The 25,092-nt window shown below is 35.9% G+C and overlaps 1 protein-coding gene, 1 non-coding gene and 1 pseudogene across 2 annotated transcripts; 1 reads left to right on the top strand and 2 right to left on the bottom strand.

Annotated features, from left to right (window-relative positions):
• Positions 1-8,326: 8,326 nt before the first annotated feature.
• On the bottom strand, positions 8,327-8,433 carry LOC117128826. Its single transcript, XR_004452217.1, has one exon. It is a non-coding gene; the product is annotated as a small nucleolar RNA R71 (small nucleolar RNA).
• Positions 8,434-15,120: 6,687 nt separating this feature from the next.
• LOC103839486 lies at positions 15,121-17,210 on the bottom strand (annotated as a pseudogene).
• Positions 17,211-20,612: 3,402 nt separating this feature from the next.
• On the top strand, positions 20,613-24,035 carry LOC103839488 (mitogen-activated protein kinase 17). Its single transcript, XM_009115987.3, has 9 exons — positions 20,613-21,041; positions 21,272-21,689; positions 21,812-21,939; positions 22,202-22,261; positions 22,339-22,488; positions 22,579-22,734; positions 22,811-22,948; positions 23,341-23,528; positions 23,611-24,035. Exons 2-9 carry the CDS (start codon positions 21,284-21,286, stop codon positions 23,843-23,845), a joined length of 1,461 nt encoding a protein of 486 aa, XP_009114235.2. The 5' UTR covers positions 20,613-21,041; positions 21,272-21,283; the 3' UTR covers positions 23,846-24,035.
• The last annotated feature ends 1,057 nt before the right edge of the window (positions 24,036-25,092 follow it).

Below are 25,092 nucleotides of genomic sequence, written 5' to 3'. Positions count from 1 at the left end.
CAAACTTTATATGAATTTTTCAGTTTTGTCTCATGTATTTCTTACTAATCTATCTCTTTTGCAGGTTTTTAATCAAATGGTACTCATCTTCCACTAATTTAGAGGTAGATCTATTAATTTTAGATATGTATTTTTGTGTGTTCTATAAATGTAGATTTATCTAATCTTCCACTCATTTTCTCTATTTTTTAAGTCATTTGAACGTTTTTGGATATGCAGGTTTTTCAAATATGGATTTGATGTGCAGGTTTTTCAGATCTGGAAGACTTCTGGAACGACTTACCTGTTAGTCATCTGGAAGTCGTCTAGAAGTCGTCTGGACTTCCAGGAAGTCGTCTGGATTTTTCTGGGTGTTTTGGTAAGTTCTTATGTCTGATTTTTCTTCATTTGGTAACTTCTTGTTGTATAAAGTTCTTACTTTTTTCCCAAACTAAAACTTTCCAAACCCACTCTAATCTCTTTGACTTGAAAACACCAAACTTTATATGAATTTTTCAATTTTGTCTCATGTCTTTGTTACTAATCTTTTTTTTTTTTTGCAGGTTTTTAATTAAATGGTACTCTTCTTCCACTAATTTAAAGGTAGATCTATTATTTTTAGATATGTATTTTTGTGTGTTCTGTAAAGGTAGATTTATCTAATCTTCCATTCATTTTTTCTGTTTTTAAGCCATTTGAACGTTTTTGAGTATGCAGGTTTTTCAGATCTGGATTTAATATGCAGGTTTTTCAGATCTGGAAGACTTCTGGGACGACTTATTTGTTAGTCGTCTGGAAGTCGTCTGGAAGTCGTCTGGAAGTCGTCTGGGCTTCCTAAAAGTCGTCTGGACTTCCTGTAAAGTCGTCTGGAAGTCGTCTGAACTTCCTAAAAGTCTTCTGGCAAAGTCGTCTGAACTTCCTGGAAGTCGTCTGGACTTCTTAGAAGTCGTCTGGACTTCTTAAAAGTTGTCTGGTCTTGTCCACTCAAGTGGAATCCAAGCTTGTCTTTGTAGATGAATGATCTATAATAGTTTTGTTTGTGGTCTGTTTTGTGAATTGCATGTATACTCTTTTAGTTGTGAATTTTTTGTAAAATCAGTAATAATGTTTTCCAAGATGTATTAAATGTGCTAACAATGTGTTTACACATTTACAAATCAATGAAATAATAGACTTCAGTAGCCTTTTTCTTATCTTTGGATCTCTCATATGCAATAATAAACTCCAATGGCCTTTTTCTCATCTTAATAAACAAGAATTTTGGTAAGAGAAGGAAACAAACAATAGTAACTAGTCAAAGCATATCATATTTTTTATAAGTTTGCATTGAAAAACTTAGTCAAATTTAGTAAAACTAAGGGAGAGAACATATTTTGTAAATATGAGTTTTACATATCTTGAAGTTACTTATCACTCTTAAAAATACAAGTTATTCAAAAACTAACGTAGAAGACTTAAAAACTAGTGGAGAAGACGCGGATGACTTCAATCTAAGTTGTCTAGACGACTAAACTATATGTCGTCTGGTCAACGTAGAGGTTATTTTTGCAATTGACTTTGAAATCTGTTATTTCGGACGACTGAAAGTTAAGTCGTCTACTATTGTTTGGTTAAAAAAAAAAACTCCAAAAAAGCTAGACGACTTACATTTCAGTCGTCAGAAGTTAGTTTTGCATTTGACTGGATTATTTCAGAAGTTTGACTTTTTGGACGACTTACATTTCAGTCGTCTAGTGAAAATTAAAATAATAATATTTTTTTAAAAGTAGACGACTTACAGTTAAGTCGTCATAGGTTAGTTTTGCAATTGAAAAAAAAAACTTCAAGATTTAATTATATACAGACGACTTATAATTCAGTCGTCCACGAGACGACTGAAATATAAGTCGTCCAGGATTTACGAGGTTTGACCAGAATCTCGGAAAAAAGACCTGGACGACTTACAATTAAGTCGTCTGGTGGACGACTGAATTATAAGTCGTCTGTGTATTATTAAATCTTGAAGTTTTTTTTTTCAATTGCAAAACTAACCTATGACTACTTAATTGTAAGTCGTTTACTTTAAAAAAAATATTATTATTTTAATTTTCGCCAGACGACTGAAATGTAAGTCGTCTGGGGAAGTCAAACTTCTGAAATTATCCAGTCAAATGCAAAACTAACCTATGACGACTGAAATGTAAGTCGTCTAGGTTCTTTGGAATTTTTTTTGAAACCAAACAATAGTAGACGACTTAACTTTCAGTCGTCTCAGGTTACAGATTTCAAAGTCAATTGCAAAAATAACCTCTGCGTTGACCAGACGACTTCCAGGTAAGTTGTCTACAGCCAGACGACTGAAAAGTAAGTCGTCTACAGCCAGACGACTTCCCAAGTAAGTCGTCTGACGAACAGATCTGGAAAAAAACTCGATGTCATACCTTAAATTGGTGAGATAAGTTCTTTAGCATACATAAGGCTTCTCCAAGCACACAGAATCACAAACGAAAGTCACCCACCCATAATCGTTAGCTTCTATGACTCTATGAACCATAAAAATTTTAGAATCAAAATCTTGGGTTTTTTAGCTCATTGTGGAGAGAAAGTGAGAGATATGTTGTGTTTAGTTCACAAGAATGGAAAAAGAAGAAGGGTAAATCGATTTTGGGAGCATTAAGAGCTTCAAATTGGTTGTTCATGGTGGTTGTGGTATTGATGACAATGGCAATCTTGTAATTACTTGAAGATGATGAGGGTGAGAGAGTAAAAATGTCATTTTCGAAAAAAAAAAAAAATTGATGGCATTTTCGTAAATTATATGAACTTGTGGGGTGAATAGGGCAAAACCAATTTTCAAAAAAAAGGGAGGTTAGTTTTGTGTTTGACTTTAAGTTATAGGTCAATTTTGCAAAAATCCCTATTTTTTACCCGAGACTATTGATGGTTTAGCTTTAATGATTTTTATTTCATTTGTATCGTTTGAACTTAATGCATACAGTTCTCTCGATGGGGATGCCTGCCCTAGTGACATACTCTATATTTTCTCAAATTTTGAGAATATTTAATAATTTTAAACGTACAAACCATATTTAATACTCATGAATACTACTAAGCCTAGGCCTAAGGGATGATGCATTGGTCGTTTTTATAACCGAATTTCTTTAATATTTTATATTAATTTTATTGATATTTTAATTTTTTTTAACGTCTGATTAATTATTAATTATAAAGAAGAAATAATAATATTACAACGCAAGAAATATTACATATGATTTTACAGCCGATAATTCTACCACCAAATGAAAATACACGTCTGGATGTACCAGTAGAAGACACGTCTGACTGTACCATTAGAATACACGTCTGACTGCGTCAATTCGAACCATCCTATGAGATTTATGTTCGATACCATGTACCATGCTGAACGCTTCTTGTAACTATTTTTCTCTATAATATGTATAATTTGCATAATTTGCGTATTACGGAGTTTGAATCTCAGATGTCTGAAGAAACATTAATGAGTTTTTAGTGAAACTACTTTACGAAGAGGACTTCCAGAAAGATATTTTGATTAAGTAATTAAAAGTCAAAGTAGAAAATCAAATATATACAATGAAGAAACAACACGTGGTTAGAGAGTACCTTTAAATTATTAAATCGTCTCATCATCATAAAACGACGATTCTCATCATGTTTCTTTCCTCTCACCTGCTATTTACTTGTTAAATCTTTTTTCAACGAGACTTTTGTTAAGAAGCAACCGATGCAGATGCTCACTTTTTTGGAATGTGTAGAAATGGCTGGGAAAAGAGTCATTGGGCTAATGGTAATTTGGTCCAACTTTTAAACTTATGCATAGTAACCATTCAATACATTCAAGGTTGTGTATATGTGCGTGCAGTGGCGGAGCCAGAAAGTTTTTGTACCGGGGTCAAATTTTTTTTATCTCCAAATACATAATTTATAACCACGGAAAAACTATAAATATACTATATAATCATTCATATCTTAAAACTTGTTTATCATAATTATTTACTACAATTTAAAATAATTTTGATAAAACAAATCATAAAAGTTTTAGAAACTCATTACTGATGCGATATTGTAATATTATTTTTTGATGATTTTCATTGGCTGATATTTTTTTGCCGATTCAGAAACTGATCCATTAGTTAACTGATAAATTTACATAATCATTGAATCATAATCATTTTTAGTTTGCTAAAATAAAGAAGAGAGTGTATAACAAAAAAAAATAGAAAACTTATTTAAAAATTATTCGATCAAAAAAAATTTATCTAAAAATTGCTTGGGGAACATGAGAGTTCTTCCTCTTTGCGTTGTCCAGAAAAGAAGTACAAATCCTTTTTTTTCAAATTCGCTCATTATTGGACATAATACAATTTGGGAGTTATTAAAATATGTAACTAACACTTATTATAAAAACATGTTTATTGAAATTTAAGCTAAAATTAATATAAATCAAATGTTTAACAAATAAAATAAACATATTATTTATATAATTTTAAATTATCTTCAATCTTTAATGTTTTGTGATTATATTTGTGAAATTATATTTTTAGTGAAGTCAAATTTTTATTTTTAACGGGGTCAATACAAATTTTCTTAAATAAAAAAAATATTTTTAAAAAAGTAGTGGGGTCAGCTGAACCCCACACCTCCTTCACTGCCTCCGCCCCTGTGTGCGTGCATAAATATTTTAGTTTATCTATTTAACAGTACAAAGGTAAACCATGATAGACCCAAAAAACAATCTCATGGTAGCCTCTTATCTCTCTTTCATCACAAGTAAACCTCTCATCATTCATTTCTATATAAACAGCACTGAAACTCAAGCATTACTCTCTCAAATCCCATTTCCTATAGCTTAAGGTTCAGAATTCCAAAGTGACAAAAACAACAACAAAAGTCGTCTTTTCTATAATTCTTGTCTCTTGACTCTTTTGTCAATCTTTCCTAAAATAGAAGTGATTAGGGCGGAAAAGTTTGAGTTTTATCACAGCATGGGCTACATCTCCAACAACAACCTAATCAACTATTTGGCCTTCTCTACTACTAAACCTCATCTTCTATCACAATGTCTCAAAATCCTTACATCTCTATATCTTATATATCAGTCACTGATGAACATGTTTTTGTTTTGTAAGTAGTTTCCTTAAATGGCATTTTGGTTATTGTTACGTTTGATTTTGCAGGCAATAGTATCGACAATGATCATCATCAACAGCTCATTAACGGCTCAGAAAATAACTCGGCGGCGGCTGCGTCGTCGAGATGGAATCCTACGCCGGAGCAGATCACAGCGCTGGAAGAGATATACAAAAGGGGAACACGGACGCCTACGACAGAACAAATCCAACAGATAGCATCTAAGCTCAGTAAGTATGGCCGAATCGAGGGCAAAAACGTTTTCTATTGGTTTCAGAACCACAAGTCTAGAGAGAGACTTAAGCGACGCCGTTGTGAAGGAGATAATGATATTAACAGCGTTCATGAACCACTTAAAGACGTCAAGGATTCATCATCAGGTGATAAAATATTACTTGATTATTATACATTAAGAATGTTATACATTAATTATTTAAAGGGGTGATCTACTTTAACCCCGTCCTTAAGTGTCAATTACAGGTGGTTATCGAGTTGATCAGACAAAGATCTATGCATCTTTTCCACACACAAACCAACGACCACAGGTAATTCTTTTTCAATGTATATATTGAGTTTATGTATACAAATATACAAAGAAGTACTTAATATATATATTATACGGATGTTTATATATATAGTTGACAAGAAAATATGTACAGATGTATATAAATGTTCGTATGTGTGGGAAAGTTGTAGATGCATCAAAGTGTAGAGAAGCTTTTTCATGAGATGTTGGAAACCATACAAATAATATTATTTTCTAAGTTTAAATAATTATCTGTATTTCCCAAAAAGAATATTGAGAGCCAAAAAAAAGAGTTGATTAATGAATTATTGTTTTCTTCTGCTCAGAATGAATTAGTTCTGCCTAATCTAATCAATAATGAAGATCACTGTAAGACTGAAGAATCAGAAAGGGCATCGGATGCAGGCAAAGAAGCCATGTGTGGAAATCTTGTTGCTTCATTCGTAAATCAAGAACCAGGAGAGATTAATATCGAAGAAGATAGATACAATGTCAGGGGAGAAGTACAAGAAGAAGAAGAAGAAGATGAAACAAGGGAGATCCAAACTTTAAATCTCTTCCCGGTACTGGAGAACCAAGAGAAAACCGACTGGTTTGCAGAGAAGAAGAAAGCAAATGTGATATCTTGCATATTTGCATTGTTTTATCCATTCATCCATGAGCATTTTCATCATATAGATTAGGATTCAGACATGTTTAGGTTGCATTTTGCATACATGAGTCTCTATTAGGTACTGGAGTACCACATGAGGTTATTTGGAGCTCAAAAGAGGTGAAAAGGTGACCATTGGACGAACCGAGCATGGGAGCGACCTCCCGGAGCGACATCACGAAGTCGCTGTGTCCCACTTCTCAGAGCGACCTTCCTAAAGCGACGCCATGAAGTCGCTCGCGTTCTCATTACTCCGAACAGTCTTAGATGACCCTGGAGCGACCTCTCAGAGCGACCTACCAAGGTCGCTCCCAATCCAGAGCGACCCGTTGGAGCGACACACCAAAGTCGCTCGCGACCTCTCGCCCGGAGACACCAAAAATCGGCCCTGGAGCGACTTCCCGGAGCGACACCTGCAAGTCGCTCCGCGTTATTTTGCTGCCGAAAATCATGATTTCTTAAGGACCTTTTTGCAATTTATTTTGGACGTTTTGCACTTGGAAAAACCTATGTTTTAAACATCTTTTGTAGCCACCAGAGGCAGATTATCTTTTATCTTGGAGAAATACATAAACACTCTCTGGAGAAGTTCATCTCTTGGATTTTGATTTGTTATGTTCTTGTGTTCTTGTTGATTTCTTATCTATTTCTCTACATGGTTAATCTGAAATCCAATATGGGTTTAAGAGGAATCATGGAGATTAGTGAGTAATCACCTTTTGAATTCATGGGTTAGGGAGATTAAGGGTGATTAGGTTAGAGCTAGGATGTTTTAGTGTAGATCATTCATATTTCCTTGCTAGTAGAGTAATCATAATGCATCTTCTGAGTTGGCCACTCAGTTGTTGATCCTTAGGCATTTCTCACCCGAAAGGTGTTCGATGAAATGCCCGAGACAACTCTCCTAGGCTTTTAGTATACTTTGCCAAAGACATTTGTTGTTAAAGGTGCTAAGATAGCTAATAGACTTGTTAGTAATGATTGCTTTCATATTATTCAACCAAAGACATTTGATGTTTGAGATGTGTTAGCAAATGAGCATTCATCTAGACATAGAGCTTGCTTAGAATTGTGTCTAGGCTTAAGGTTGATAGTTTGATTGATCATTTGCCATCCTTAGTTCGATACTTGATCACCCAAGGTCTAATCCCTATGCCCATGAGTTCTCTTTTCCCTTAGTCAAGAAAGTATCATTTAGTTATTCCTTTTAATTAGTCATAGTTCTAAAACCCATCTAAATCATTGGTTGCACTTAGATTAAGTGAGTAATTGCATTCTCAGTGCTTTGATATCCCTCAGAACTGGTTCGACAATCTTCTATACTACAACATTTGTCTTAGGAGCCTTGAAAACTCCTAACATCAAATTGGCGCCGTTGCCAAATTCTGAGTAGATTTAAACATTGAGATTTAGTCAATTGCTTGAGACTAAGTCATTTTTATTTTCTTTTGTTACTGACTCTTCTTCACCTCCTTTTAATCTACAGGTGTATGAACTTGCGGAGCAGGGGTCCATCAAACCTAGTTCCAATAGCTGCAGACATCAGAGCTTTAGAGAGAGAGTGTGCTAGAAATAGAAGAGAAGAAGAGCAACAGGCTCACTTGTAGAGATTGAGTACTGATATGGGAGACATACCTCAAAACCAACAGCGAGCAGCTCGACCCATTGGCACTTACGACCGCCCCAACATTCATGGTCATAGATTGGGAATCCGAGCACCCGCTGTGGCAGCCAACAACTTTGAGATCAAATCAGGACTCCTCAACGTGATCGAGAACAACAAGTATCATGGCTTGGCTCTAGAGGATCCATTTGATCACTTGGACAGGTTCGACAGCTACTGTGGGTTGTCAAAAACCAATGGTGTGTCCGAAGATGCCTTAAAGCTCAAGCTATTCCCTTTCTCTTTGGGGGATAAGGCACGTCAGTGGGAGAAGTCTCTACCCAGTGACTCCATCACTACTTGGGATGACTGCAAGAAAGCATTCTTGGAGAAGTTCTTCTCTACTTCAAGAACTGCTAAGCTGAGAAACGAGATTTCCAGCTTTCAACAGAAGAACTTGGAAGGCTTCAGTGAAGCCTGGGAGAGATTCAAGGGCTACCAAGCTCAATGCCCACACCATGGCTTTTCTAAGGAGAGCTTGCTGAGCACATTCTACCGTGGTGCTCTTCCTAAGTACAGAGCCAGACTGGATACAGCTAGCAATGGGTTCTTCTTGGGGAGAACTGAGGAGGATGCAGAAGAGCTGGTTGACAACATGGTAAAGAGTGATGCAGTCTACAGTGGAGACCACGACAGAGGCAGTAGAACAGATGATAAGCAGACGAGGAAAGAGATCAAAGCTTTGGAAGACAAGATCGACCTACTCATTGCTGAAAAAGCAACCCAAGAGCAGCTGAAGTTTGTTGGTAACTCCAAGCAGGAAGATCCACTTGCTGTCAATGAGGTTGAGGGTTTGGAAGGTCAAGAGGAGTTGTGTTTCATCAACAACAATGGTAGCTGGTACAAAAAGGAGCCCAACTTTCAGTACAACAACTACCAACAGAAATCCTATCCCAACAACCAACAGAGTGGTTATCCGCCTAGAAACAACCAGCAAGGCAGCTATCAGCCTCAGCAAAACCCCTCGTCTGGTTCCTCTGCTCCTCAAGAGAGCAGCACTGATACCTTACTGAAACAAATCTTGGAGTCTCAGACTAGAAGTGAGAAGCAAGTTGGTTATGAGTTGAAGAACCTTCATTCCAAGATTGATGGGAGCTACAATGAGCTCAACAACAAATTCTCACACCTTGCTTCTACAGTCAGGAATTTAGAGAATCAATTTGCTTCCATAAACACTCACCAGAATCGTCAGCAAGGATCTCTACCTGGAAAGTCTGACCAAATCCCAAGGAGGCCAAAGCTATCACCCTTAGGAGTGGTAAACAGTTACCTCCTAGAACCCTCACCAAGGATGCTGAGAAACTAGGTGAGGGGGTTGCCATCAACATAGATGATGAAGTGGTGATTGTTGATGAGAAGATCAATGACGAGATCTTGGAGAAGATAGTGGAAGCCAAAGGTAAAGGAAAGGTTGGAGAGAAGAAGAAGACAGTAAAGGATGGTGAAGTTGTTACTCCAGCAAGTGAAAGTTCTTTTGTTCCTCCTCCCTATGAACCCAAACTTCCATTCCCTGGTAGATTCAAGAAGCAGCTGCTAGAGAAGTACAAAGCTCTGTTTGAGAAGCAAATGAGTGAAGCTCAGGTTGCAATGCCCATCATCGATGCTTTCATGTTGATTCCTCAATACAACAATTTCCTGAAAGATGTTGTAGCTGCAAAGAAGAAGGAGATGGAAGGCATGATGATTCTTACCCATGAGTGCAATGCCATCATCCAGAGGCTTGATGTTCCAGAGAAATTAGAGGATCCAGGAAGCTTCACACTACCTTGTGCTCTTGGACCTATGGTATTTGAGAAAAGTCTCTGCGATTTGGGAGCTAGTGTCAGCTTGATGCCTTTGTCTGTTGCAAAGAAGCTTGGATTCACTCAGTACAAGAAGTGTAGACTCTCTCTGGTGTTAGCTGATCGTTCAGTGAAGTACCCTGTGGGCATCTTAGAGGACCTCCCTGTGAAGATTGGAAGGTATGAGATACCTACAGATTTTGTGGTGCTTGAGATGGGTGAGGAGGCTCAAGATCCATTGATTCTAGGAAGGCCATTCTTAGCTACAGCAGGAGCTATTGTTAATGTGAAGGAGGGCACGATTGATCTCCATTTGGGTAAAGAGAACATCCTCCACTTTGACATCAAGGGAAAAATGAGGAAACCAACTGTGTTCGGGCAAGCCTTCTACATTGAAGAGATGGGCACTCCTGCTGATGAGCACCTTGAAGAGTTACCACCTGAGGACGACGATGAGGGAGCATCTCCCTCTACTCATTCCCTATAGAAGGTAACCCACCACACTCCCTTGTATATACCATTTCATTTTTGCATATTAGTCTTCTTTTCGGTATCTCTCTCTACTTGACGACACAGAGACTGTGTAACTCAAGTTTGGGGGAGGTACCAAGTATTTGATCATGTTTGCTTTGATGTTGTTTCATTGAGTCATGCATGGCATACCTATTTGCATAGATAAAAAAAAAAAAATCAATCATTTAGTTTGCATCATTTGCATTTTTAGGAGAGTCTAGAGCATATAGGTTGCATTCACTTGCATTGGGAGCAATGATTTTGAATGCCTTGTAAAGAACACTACGTTGCACTTGACTAGCTTTTGCACCTCTCAAAAAGACTTGTATGTTTCGAGCCTTGAAAACTCTTCCTGAAACTTGTTGATTGCTGAAACTCAGTCTTTGAAGCCAACTACAACCTTATTTGAACTGAACGAACTTAATGCTTCTTGCTCATGGTCCCTTGTGTACTGAGTCATGGCTATACACACTTGAGTTGTCACATCTTTTATACCAATCTTTTTTGACAAACTCTAGTGGTAGACCACTCCCAAAACCTTTTCCTCCTTTTAAGCTTTCATTGTTTGATGAGTGAGGCCTTTTTCGGAAAGTCTTACATGTGCATAATGTTGAGAGTATCGGGAACGACAATGCTTGATCTTCATTCTTGCTAGATTGGACACTCTATTGTCTAGCTATAAGTGGGGGTGAGTGTTGTGATTATGATTTGGGAGAAATGAAAAAGGAAAAGAATAGACTCTTTGTGCTTAAGTGAATTGTTTTATTGGGACCAGTATAGAAGCCTCTAGTTCAAGTTTTGAAAAGTCTTGGCCCCCAGCCTAAAAAAAAAAAAAAAAGGGAAAAAGAAAAACGAAAAAAAAAGAGAAAAGAAAAAAAAAGAAAAAAAAAGAAAAAGGGGGCTAGCAAAGTTGTTAGGAGCTAAGAAATGTTTTGAGGTTGTGAAAAATCCCTTGTAGATTTCAAAGAGAAGGAGTTAAAGTTCTTAGGATCTTTTGGTGAGAGATGTGAGTTGGGTTTGACATTTGGGAATGATTGTGTAATTGTATGTTTGGGAAAAGGGTAGAACAATGGAGATTGAGCATTGTATGCATGAGTTGGTCCCTTTCTTAGATATATTATGTGCAATGTCAAGGCTACTTGTTTTGAGAGTAAACCACCTTAAAGATCATATGTTTTGAACCTCTTGAATCACTTGAATAAAAGCCTTCCCTTACCCAACCAAATGACTTGGACCAACTGACCATTTGCAAGAATTCACCTGATGTTTTGTGCTTAATGAATGTGAGAGTTGGTTGATTTGAATGTGTGGATGCTTGATGATGAGTGTAAGAACAAAAAGAGTTAAGATAGGCCTAGAGAAGCTAGAGTGTAATAAGAGAGTGTGCTAGTTGTGTTTCTTTTGGCTATGTGCTCCCTCCTTCAACCTCTCTCCCTATGAGTTCTAGAAAGTTCACTTGTGGACAAGTAAAAGAACAAGTTTGGGGGAGTTGATATCTTGCATATTTGCATTGTTTTATCCATTCATCCATGAGCATTTTCATCATATAGATTAGGATTCAGACATGTTTAGGTTGCATTTTGCATACATGAGTCTCTATTAGGTACTGGAGTACCACATGAGGTTATTTGAAACTCAAAAGAGGTGAAAAGGTGACCATTGGACGAACCGAGCATGGGAGCGACCTCCCGGAGCGACATCACGAAGTCGCTGTGTCCCACTTCTCAGAGCGACCTTCCTAAAGCGACGCCATGAAGTCGCTCGCGTTCTCATTACTCCGAACAGTCTTAGATGACCCTGGAGCGACCTCTCAGAGCGACCTACCAAGGTCGCTCCCGATCCAGAGCGACCCGTTGGAGCGACACACCAAAGTCGCTCGCGACCTCTCGCCCGGAGACACCAAAAATCGGCCCTGGAGCGACTTCCCGGAGCGACACCTGCAAGTCGCTCCGCGTTATTTTGCTGCCGAAAATCATGATTTCTTAAGGACCTTTTTGCAATTTATTTTGGACGTTTTGCACTTGGAAAAACCTATGTTTTAAACATCTTTTGTAGCCACCAGAGGCAGATTATCTTTTATCTTGGAGAAATACATAAAAACTCTCTGGAGAAGTTCATCTCTTGGATTTTGATTTGTTATGTTCTTGTGTTCTTGTTGATTTCTTATCTATTTCTCTACATGGTTAATCTGAAATCCAATATGGGCTTAAGAGGAATCATGGAGATTAGTGAGTAATCACCTTTTGAATTCATGGGTTAGGTAGATTAAGGGTGATTAGGTTAGAGCTAGGATGTTTTAGTGTACATCATTCATATTTTCTTGCTAGTAGAGTAATCATAATGCATCTTCTGAGTTGGCCACTCAGTTGTTGATCCTTAGGCATTTCTCACCCGAAATGTGTTCGATGAAATGCCCGAGACAACTCTCCTAGGCTTTTAGTATACTTTGCCAAAGACATTTGTTGTTAAAGGTGCTAAGATAGCTAATAGACTTGTTAGTAATGATTGCTTTCATATTATTCAACCAAAGATATTTGATATTTGAGATGTGTTAGCAAATGAGCATTCATCTAGACATAGAGCTTGCTTAGAATTGTGTCTAGGCTTAAGGTTGATAATTTGATTGATCATTTGCCATCCTTAGTTCGATACTTGATCACCCAAGGTCTAATCCCTATGCCCATGAGTTCTCTTTTCCCTTAGTCAAGAAAGTATCATTTAGTTATTCATTTTAATTAGTCATAGTTCTAAAACCCATCTAAATCATTGGTTGCACTTAGATTAAGTGAGTACTTGCATTCTCAGTGCTTTGATATCCCTCATAACTGGTTCGACAATCTTCTATACTACAACATTTGTCTTAGGAGCCTTGAAAACTCCTAACATCAAAATGCAAACCGAATGTGTTACAACTATCGTTACTACTATGAGTTCATGCCTTTGAAGAAGAACTAAACCAGAACCCATGTGTTAGTAATAAATTTGATAATGGATTTAGTGAAGTATTTTTTTTGTTGTTTGTCGAGAAATGGGTAAGTGATGTCTGGAGAGGGAGAGATGAAGACGTGTAGTAAATGTTAGTAGGGTTTGAAGTTATAAGGTTATTTTAAAAAGGTTTCTAGGGTTTTGGAGAATCATGATTATTTATTACCCGAATGTGAAGTTGGACCATGTTGGTAGTTGGGTCTGGAACTCGAACAATAATACAATATCGATATATCTGAAAGTGAAAGATTACGGTGATCTATTGTCAATGTAAAGTATTCTTTACATGCTTTCTCTTCTTCTTCTGCAACATTTAATAAGACTATGTGTGAGAGATATTCGATGCTGACATTGCACTGTGTTTAGAATCCCTTTAGATTTTTTCAGTGAGTTTAGCATATGTGCGGTTTATTAGCAGAAAAGGTGAATGGCAAGTGATTGGAACCTAACATTTGACTTTTGATTGAATGAAAGACAAATAATCTTTTATTGTTTTTGCCTATTTCTCATATATCATACACATTGTGTTTTTGAAAAACTACCAAGAGATGCTCAAAGTAAACTTTAATACATGAATCAAAAGGTCTTAAGCTTATGTTTATTATATAGTTATGAGATTCGTGAAAAAATAATTTGTAACATCCCGGTGTGTGATATATGGAAAGAATTAAAATTATTGAATTTGCTACTATATCATCAAAATATACTTATCTTTTCGGTTCTACATTTGTTTAGAACTTCAAGATTAGTAGTGCTTTACCACGAGTAATGGGAGGATGGTGATCTACCGGGAAGCCATTTGCGGGATCGTGTATGACTGAGGTCAAAGCACGTGGAAATGTCATATTGTGATTGCAAGGTCAATAAACAAGTCTTTCGAGATTTGAAAAAATAAACGCACCGTATGTCGTATGGAAAGGGGTCCACTGGCCGAGAAAGCAGGTGTATGAAGCCTATTAACCGTAGACGGTCGGGGCATTACAAGTGGTATCAGAACTAAACCCACACGAGTGTGGAGTTATGTGAAGGCTCACCCTAACATGGATAACGATCTACGGGCGCAACAAAGACGTTGCATTCTACGAGAGGGGGTGAATTGTAACATCCCAGTTTGTGGTATATGGAAATGCTTAGAAGAATTGATTTGGCTACCTATATCATCAAAGTGCACTTACCTCTTCGGTCACACATTCATTTATAACTTCAAAGTTAAACTTGCTTTAACTAACTGGAAGAATGAATAATCTATAAGTTATTTACGGTATCGTGTGAGTGAGACCAAAACACGTGGAAATGTCACGTGGTGATCACTGAGTCAGTAAACAACTTATTCGAGCTCTTTGAAAAAATTAACGCACCGTCCGTTACACGGAATAGTGTCTACATGCCGAGAAAGTAAGCGTAAAAGGCCCATTACCCGTGGACACTTGTAGTGTTACATAATCTGAACATAACATTGTCTCTTCTTTTGTATTTTTAAGACCATGAATTTATAATTTGTATAATGGTATGAACAAAATTTAAGACCATGAATGTACTTGTATAAATGACGATGAAGAATGATTCCTAAAGACAACCACACAAAGCATTTATAACTTACGACCATAACTCTTTTATTGACTCTATATATTGTTTCTGCACCTAAAAGATCAGTCCCACGTTTTATATTTCCTAGTACAATTACAACAGGACAGATATAGTTTTGTCCCATTCCTCAAATCACATTAACATTTCAAGTCTTGACAAACAAAAAAATACAAAGCTGTATCCAATGGTCATTTATTTCTCAAACTCTCTTCTGCCTCATGGGTTCTAGGGTCTAGCCACTTCGTATGACTTTCTTCAGTGTCTAATTACTACGAATTCAAAGCTATAATCACAGAAATATCAAGTAATCACTGCCACACTTTACTGATCATAATCTAAAGACAGAACTACAGAAACCAAGCAGAAACAAATTGTATTTCGACAAGCAAATAACACAAGAAGGGCCTTATTTAGCCATGTTCTTATTATTGTTCAGAAGAAATTTGATAAACGCGACTGGCTTGTAATTAAGGGGAATAGAGAGGCTCAGGCGTGTTTTCTCTTCGAATCCTAGCACAAAAAGGAATTGTTAGCATGAAGAATACATTCATTGAAAATAGTCATAAAAGACTTTGTTTTGATTCAATACTGAGAATGGATGGAACAAAATGTTAGATAAAGTTTTTTCCAGTTGTCTTGTGCCCATTTGCATCCATCAGATTCTACTACATGTAAGCTATAGGCATGTCTCGACTTAGGAGATAGATTCTCAAAACTGCATCCCAAAAACCACAATGCAAAACAGTTAGAGAACAGGATTTGTTTTAGAGCTAAGCCAAATCTAAACTAATAAGCAAAGCTACTTCATATATATTGGAAGATCGAAGTTTACCTTTGATGGATTAGATCACCATGAATGGCAATTATTGAGCCTGGTTTCATTTCAATAGTTACAAAATCTTTCTGCTCGTAAGATGGGGATGGCTGATCATAAGTTACACCATTTTCACCCCGGACAAACCTTCTAACCAGACCATCTGAAGCAAAGGAATGAAAAGAGTGTTTAGCTACATGAAACTATAAAGATCACAAAGAACAGAAGACATAGAGGTTAAATATCAACTCTTGTGAGATCCGGGTATCGCCCAAAGACAACCGTTAAGAGTTGTGGAATCTTCTAAGGCCATCCAAAGACCAGTACAACTAGGTGGATCCGTGTACACATAAGAATTATCTTGGTGTGGCACAACTTCGCCTCCGATTCCAGGTTGGTAGTTAAATCAATTGCCCCAATGCATAGTTGATAAACTCATATTAGGTTTATTATTCCAAAGAGACAAGACCACTATCTAGAGATAGCTTTTGAAATTTGAACTTAACTAGAAATACTAGTTCTAAAGTTGTTCAAATAAACATATAACAGTTGAAAATTTCCATATTATATGAGAATCTCAGTTCCTAATTAGTTATTAACAGAAATCAACATATAGTGTGAACATATGGAATTTTGTAGCAACATTGTACCATAGATCTAAGTTGTGTGTAGAAGTGAATTGAAAAGTACCTTGAAAATGTACATGGACTGCATGACGCCAAATGATGATACCAAACTTGAGACCTTGGACGAATACGTGAATTCCTTATACAATGGGTCAAGCTCGTGCAGTGCTGCGCCAACAAAAAAAAAACATTATCAGACGTGTTTTTCCACCCAACACTAAACTAAAGTAACATGTTGAGTAAAATACCATGGCCAACTTTGTTTATAGAAGCTCTTTTGGTTGCTTCAATTCCCCATCGTCGCCAAAAGCTTTTTCTGAGTTTCAAACACACAACAACTCTTTACGGTACAAAAAGCAGCTAATGGCTAGATTATAACAAAACGAGTAGATAATTCCAACTAAAATGATTAAAATTTACAAAAATTGCATCCTGAATAAGTCAATACAAAGGAATGATTGCAGTTTCCTACACATGTGCATTTTGAAAACTTACATTCTCAAATTCAACGCATACAAAAATCAAAGTTAGGAACAGAGAACTTGCACACATACAAGCAAAGTAAAATTGCACTTGCACACATACAAACAGCATAGAATTGCCAAGAACACCATTGGAACACTATGAAAAGCTTTAGGGGTTAAAGGATACCTTCAAAGAAGAAGGAGATTTTTGCAGCGCTGTCAAAGAAGTAATGATCCTTCGTGTGCTGCTGCAGAAGAAACATAATAATATCAGATTATCCATCAGAATTAAGTAACTAAAATCAGAGAAAAACATAAGTACGATGGAGTTAACCTGATTTGTAGTGGAGAAAACAGAGAAAGATTCGGAAGGATCAAATTGAGTCAGCAACTCGTCCATCCTCTTCCTCAAGCCTCCAATCTCATCCTCGCTCGCGAACGATTCCATCACCAAATACCCTTTTTCGTTATTTCAAAATAATTAACTTCTTCTTCTTCTTCTTCTTCTTATGATGGAAGTTGGAATGTGCGAGATGGAATAGCTAAAGTAGGATGGGTATCTCGAGATGCAAATGGTACTTATACAGGATCGGGACAAGGAGCTTTTGGCAACAGATCGAACAGTATTGAAGCAGAATGTCAAGCACTACTAATGGCGATGCAGAATGCTTGGTGCAAGGGATTTCAACACGTCATATTTGAAGGAGACTGCAAAGAACTTCATGATTTAGTCCAAGGATGCAAGAAGAATTTAAGTTACATAACTGGGTGCGTGATATGGATCATGGTCATCAAAATTCCAATCATGCAACTTTACTTGGACACCAAGGCAAAACAACAAGGTGGCAGACATCTTAGCTCGATCAATGAGTAATCAACGATGTGGTTTTACTTATCATTTTTATGCTCCCATCTCAATTATAAACGCTCTTCATGAGGATTTACACTAATCTATACTATTAAAGCAAGATCATATTGTCCTTTTTACCTTAGCCTACCATTTTTTTACTAATATTGCATGTTTCATTAAGGACAATCAAGTAATATTAATAATACATCTATATTGGATCATTTTTTTTTCGGATCAAGCCCACATCATATCTCTCTTGGGCCATTTGGACCGATTAAAAAATCAGATCTAATTCTCACATTTTTTTCCCTTGGGCCATTAAGTCCAAGTTCAAATAATTTTTTTTCAACTATTCTTAATTATTATTATTTTTCCTTTTCTTAATATAATTTAACCATTCATAAAAAAAACTGATTTTTTCATTGAAAAGTATAAATTTTTATTAAAAGTATATAATTTTTTATTAAAATATTAACCACATAATAAAATTAATTTATCAAAGTTATACCAACTTAATTCATTAAAGAAATAAAGTTTAATTTTTTAAACATAAATAGTCATTTAAAATGAAATACGATAAATAAAGATAAAAAGTGTAAGTCTTTTATAAAATAAAACACAAATATATGAAAATATGACATTTACTAAATATTTGTCAATAGAAAAATAAAATAATAAATCCGCGCTTTGAAAGCGCGGATCAAAATCTAGTTTATTATTATAAGCAATGTTTGTCGTTAAAAAAGTACATTTAGTTTTTAATGTTAAATTTTGATTTTATATGAAATGGGATTATTTTTATGGAAATTTATTTATTTTCTTTAATTTTTATTTTTGTTCATACTTTTGTGTGTTATTATAAAATATTTTAATGAACTTAGTTATGACTAAATATAGGGCTTCCCCTAAATATATTCAATATTATTTTTACATATTATTGCAATTTAAAAATGTGTATATATATTATATATATATATATCTTTTGTTTTCTCTCATTTTCAGAAATTTAAGAATTAACCAGAAATGAATATTATCAATTAGCGTGAAAAACAAAAACAAAAATATACTAAAACTTGTAATATTTTAAAAAACTAATAAAGGCCACAAATTGTAAGTTGCTTTACGCCACCACACACTTGCCTCAACAAGTATGACACTTAGATTGAATACTTTAATTAAAAAACTCTGTGAGTTAATATGATTTATGTAATGGATTACCATATTCCGTACATTCTCTCTTCCATCAGATTGGGAAGCTTCGAAGACATCAGCTATTATAAATTGTCACTTTCGATTAAGGTCAACTGGTTTATGTAACTTGATTTCGAACTTCGATTTTTATATAATTATTTTATAAAAGCTTGCCACTTGCAAAAGTAAGTATGGATATTCTGAATTTTGTAAAAAATAATATGTCCTAGGATAAGACCAATAATATATACTAGGATAAGACACGCGCGAATTTATATGAAAATTATTTAAGAAATATCGTATGGAAAAATAAAAGTTATATTCTTGATCGAATTAATATTTTGAACCCTTAAACAACTTTTTAAAAACTTTTTTGTTAATTAAATAATTTGTTTACTAATGAGATGATTTCATTTTTAAAAATATTTTAGGTCAAAAAATCATTATCGCATAAGAACCTAACGTTTAGGCCAAAGAATCTGAAGCCTACTATTTGGTTACAATAAAACTATGTCAACTCGATTTTATATCATCAAACAACATATACAAAAAAAAAAATCATAATACTATAATAAAATGATTTTTTATTTTATGATTTTTAAAAAAATTAAAACATCAAACAAAATCCGTTGCAGCGCAACGGACTCATATCTTGTACTATATAATATATAACATTCTCTAACAATTTAATTTTGAACTAACAAAATTCTCAATTGATTCTCAAGCCGCCACGTAAACAAAATTAACATTCCAATTATGTGGCAATTCAGCATAACACTTTTTTAATTAGTAGTTTATTATAACTTTTTTAATGTTTCTCTATAGGGGATACGTATGTTAGTGGTGATATATACAAAGGTCAACTCAATAAATCAAATATCAACAAAGTAGAACAACGGCCATATATATGTAAGTTTTGTCCTTAACATATGAATATATGATTTATGTAGCCGAAAAAGTGATTTGTGTTTCTATGTAACATCACTATACGGTATGATTATCTTTCTTTTTTTTTTCTTTTTTTTTTGTTTAACACCATACGGTATGATTATCTATAATGTGTAATTTTACAGTAAAGGTAACGAGTTTCTTTTTTAAATGGGCGAGAAAAACAATATTCACTGATCGTCGGGACGTAGCAATTCATTAGAAAAATGTTTATTATTGAGTGTCAAAGATAAAGTCATTGTGTTCAGTATACATACATCATACAATCCTTTTGTAGATTGTATGATCTATCCGTTAGATTTTTTTTTCTCTATTACATAAAACCACCAGTTGACGATGAACAAGAAAACAAAATGCAAACTAGCCAAATCTATGGAGCTGCGACATGGCCGTTGACTGCGACGACAGGCGCCTATTATGGGTTACGGCCCATTATAGTAATCAAGAGACCAAGGCAGCAGTCTAAAATGGCTCCGTTTAACATCGCTGTTGGTCGTTTATTCTAGGAGTGGACACTTCGGTTATTTTATCAGTCAATAATTTGGGTTTGGATCTGTTTTGGTTCAATTTCTTTGGGTTGGAAATTTTTTAAACCAACCTATTTATAGTAGATTTTGGTTTGGGTTCGGTTTGATTCGGTTCGGTTCGGCTTTTTGCCTACCTAGTTTATTCATCGCCATTAAAGCACGCCGTTTACGAGAATGGTCATCGATTGTGGGAGCATCAGGACTCATTGTCATTTTGTTCCCTAAACGACGTCGTTGCATGGTTAGATAGAAAGACACGTGGCCACCATAACTCAAATATCCTATCTTCTCTCTCCATCTCTGCTGAATTTATTCCATGAATTTGGGTATTGAAGATAAGATAATGTATGGCTCACACTTTCAGAAAATATTAATATTATTAATCGCCGTGTGGCTTTCCTTCTTCTCCTACTTTTATTTCATAGTATCTTTTTACAGTGAATTCATCTGATTTCTGAGTTATTTTAATTCCATAATATAACTTGTTATTTTCAGGATTGTGTTTTGGCTTATCTAACTTGTTTTTGGGGAATTTTGGCAAGTTGTTTCTTTCATTTCTTAATTAAAATTGATAATTTAAAAATGGTATTTTATCTGTATTTTTAAAAATGTGTGTTAAAAATGAAGTAATCGGCAAAGCTGACATGAGCTGTTTTGTCTTTACGCGATTCATATATTCATATATATGTAATCGCGTGTGCCCCGTTCTTTGACACATCCATTAATCTCCATTGCAGCAGCTTCGTGGCATTACCTTTCTCTCTTTGTTACAAAGACTAATCAAAAGGTTTGTCTTTTCGTATATTTTTTCCTCTTTTAATTTCTACTTCTGTATTTTAGGGTTCTTCCATGTTTAGGAGTTACTTATAGATCTGGTGTTTCTCGGTTTGTTCTTTCTTTTGCAAATTGAAACTGAGTGAAAAACTCTAGGGGTGTTCTCTTATATGAAAACAAAGCAAATAAACTTACAAGGTTCTTTGTTCACCAATAAGATTGTTTTTACTGTTGTTAAAACAGTGAAAAATCATCATGTTGGAGAAAGAGTTTTTCACCGAGTACGGTGAAGCAAGCCAATACCAGATCCAAGAAGTTGTCGGAAAAGGAAGCTATGGAGTTGTTGCTTCTGCCGAATGTCCACACACTGGAGGCAAAGTTGCCATCAAGAAAATGACCAATGTCTTCGAACACGTCTCTGACGCCATCCGGATACTCAGGGAGATCAAGCTGCTCAGGCTTCTGAAACATCCGGACATCGTGGAGATCAAACATATCATGCTGCCTCCTTGCCGCAAGGAGTTCAAAGATATATACGTGGTTTTCGAGTTGATGGAGTCGGATCTTCACCATGTCTTAAAGGTAAATGATGACCTCACTCCTCAGCATCATCAATTCTTCTTGTACCAACTTCTTCGTGGCTTGAAATTCATGCACTCAGGTAAGGTTTCTTGGTTCCCTTCTCTCAAACCATGTGTCCATCAGTGTCGTTTTTTTTTCCTTTTGTGCTTGTGTTAGATTAGATGACAGTGTTCTTATCATCTTTTGGCTCCTTTTGTGTAGCGCATGTTTTCCATAGAGATCTGAAGCCTAAGAACATTCTTGCTAATGCTGATTGCAAGATCAAGATTTGTGATTTAGGACTTGCTCGTGTCTCCTTCACTGATTCTCCTTCTGCCGTTTTCTGGACTGTACGTCTCTCTTTATCACTACGTTATTATAATATGCAGAGAGTCAGCAGCCTTATGAAACATTGGCTTTGGTCTCCAAAATTTTTGAAGGTTTTTTTACATAAATATAAACTCCAAATTATTAGAAAGAAATCATTTAAGAAATGTTTATAGTTTCAAAATCTCTGATCTGGTCCTGGGAATAGGAGTTGTTTTGTAATATAGAGTTTTGCCTTGACTTCAAATGATTTAAGTAACCAATCTTGTGATGTTCTTTTGCAAGGACTACGTTGCTACAAGATGGTACCGCGCTCCAGAGCTCTGTGGTTCCTTCTACTCCAACGTAAGTTCTTGTTTCGTTTCTATATCAGGCCTCATGAGAAAAGATGTGTGAGCTTATGGAGTGGTTATGTTGTGCAGTACACGCCGGCGATTGACATGTGGAGCGTTGGCTGCATATTTGCTGAGATGTTAACAGGGAAACCCTTGTTCCCTGGCAAAAACGTTGTGCACCAGCTTGAACTTGTCACGGATCTGCTTGGAACTCCCTCGCCAATAACTCTATCCAGGGTTTGTTTTAAAATCGCAATACAGAGGCTAAAACTTGCTTTGGTTGCAAGTTTTTAAAAGAGTTTTTGTGTGATGTGAATGGAACTGTAGATACGGAATGAGAAGGCTAGAAAGTATTTGAGTAACATGAGGAGAAAGGGACCTGTTCCTTTCACTCATAAGTTCCCAAATATCGATCCTGTGGCGCTGAAGTTGCTTCAGCGTTTAGTTGCTTTTGATCCAAAGGACCGTCCCTCTGCTGAAGAGGTAAAGGGGAAGAGTCACATGTACTTTGTATTCATTGTTATGATTTCTTGATGCTTTTGTTTGCTTCGTTTTTCAGGCTTTGGCTGATCCGTATTTTCAAGGATTGGCTAATGTGGACTATGAACCTTCGAGGCAACCTATCTCGAAGCTTGAGTTTGAGTTTGAAAGAAGGAAACTGACAAGGGATGATGTGAGAGAGCTCATGTACAGAGAGGTAAATAAAGACATTCATGGGGTTAGTGTTGGGCATATAAGCCGAGAACCAAAAACCGAACCGGAACCTAACTGAAAAAAACAAATCCGAAACCAACCAAACCAAAGTTCTTGAGTGGTTAGTATATTTTCGGAACCAAAAAATCTAGATCAAACCAAAACCAAAGCGAGAACCGAATAAGTATCTGAATATCTAAAATATAGTTGTATACCTAAAAATATTAATTATGTTTAGTTTAAACCATCAAATATTTTTTAAAAAGATTTATAAACTGAAATACTGGAGAAAAAACTGAAATGCCCAAATAAAAGACATTTAAGGAATCATATGCTTAGTGATATAGTTTTATAAATATCTTGAACTGACTTGTTCTCTTTCTTGATGTGAAACAGATTCTAGAGTACCATCCACAGATGCTGCAAGAGTATCTACAAGGAGAAGAGAACATCAACTCTCATTTTCTTTACCCAAGCGGAGTTGATCAGTTTAAACAAGAGTTTGCTAGACTGGAAGAACATGATGAAGGTGCAGAGGAACGTAACTCCCCACCTGTCCAGAGAAAGTACACTTCACTTCCAAGGTTAGTTTAACTACTTCTTGGAACTGAACCATGATAGGTTTAAGTGAATCAGGTTTATATAAACCGGTTTGGTTTGTTGCAGAGAACGGGTGTGCTCATCAGAGGAAGAGGGTGCTGATGCCCAAACTTCATCGGCTTCAGTGGTGTTTACACCTCCACAGACTCCAAACACAGCGACTAGATTATCATCAAAGAAGACAACACAAGTGGACAAAGCAAAAGCAGCAGCAACTCCGGTTAAACGGTCTGCTTGTCTGGTGAGGAGTGATAGTATCTGTGCTTCCAGATGTGTTGGCGTCTCCTCTGTAGTCTCTTAGTCTACAAAAGAAGATGATATATACTCAAGTTGTTTAGCAGCAAACCATTGATTGTTGTGCGTATTGTATCATGTCTCTACTAATTTCACTAATCTCTCTCTCTTTTCTCTCTTCACTGTTGTTGATCTGGTCATGTTGTGTAATGGTTTCTAGGAACTTGAGTTCATCTATATATCTCTTTAGAACCACATTTACAATCTATCTATTCATAAGCTTATGAGTTATGATGCTCAGCATATGAGAAGATTCTGCCGCTCAACTTTACCTTACTTGAACTATAGGTTCTATGCCTGCGTTAAAGTAAAAGGCACAGTTGTGTCTTTCACACGGTAGGCATAACCATACATGGAACACAAACTTGTTTATCACGAAATCGATTTGGGTGTAAGTAACCTTCATGTATTGGTTATGGATTATCATGAGACAGCCACTTTGTCTTCTAGGGGACTAAAAGGTTGCATCAGGCCAATGCACATACCATTTTCCTAGTACATATATTAATACTCGGTATGTCGCATTCTCTTGTACTGTGAAATGACAAGATGTTGTTAACAGCTAGTATAGTCCTTGGGGTCAAGATCATTCCTGTACGGCCATGTATAGCAGAGACCGGGCATGTTTTGTGTCATCTAAGCTTGCATTTTTGCGTTCTTAAAGATGGATACTTGGAGTTGGTGACTTGTAGAGACAGAGGGACAAGTAGTGGCCCACAAAATGTTTCCTACCCAATCATCAAAGAATGTGACCCCACTAACCTCCTTGTCTCCTCCTTGTCTTTAACAAACAAACCTTCTCTTCCGTATTGAAACTTGAATTGTTGGTAAATTTGTTTCACTTATCATAGACACTTGTTGTGCGCGAGTCAGTGTCCTTCATCATTATGCGTCCTCTGGTCACTAGGCACTAGCAAAGATCTGTCCATCGTATTGTCACTCAACAAGATCTGAATTGAATCTATCAATATTATGAATATCAGACATGTTTTGAGAAACGAAACATAATCAAGAGATCATCGTTTGAGATAGAACCATATATCTCATTTTCTTTTAAAAGATTCACATAATCAAGAGATCACCGTACATGATAAAACTACTATTTTTTTAGAGAAATTACTTAAAATGACTCTAATTAATCATAAAATGACTAGACTAACTCATATAATTTTGAAATTACTAGATTAACTCTTGAAGCATGCAAATTTACGATTTTGCCATTATATGCTAATTAAAAAAAACTATATTTAATAT

Source organism: Brassica rapa, chromosome A09 (assembly GCF_000309985.2).
Source record: "Brassica rapa cultivar Chiifu-401-42 chromosome A09, CAAS_Brap_v3.01, whole genome shotgun sequence".
Classification (NCBI taxonomy): Eukaryota; Viridiplantae; Streptophyta; class Magnoliopsida; order Brassicales; family Brassicaceae; genus Brassica; species Brassica rapa.
The sequence above is the reverse complement of the archived record's forward strand: the minus strand, read 5'-3'. Positions and strand labels throughout refer to the sequence as shown.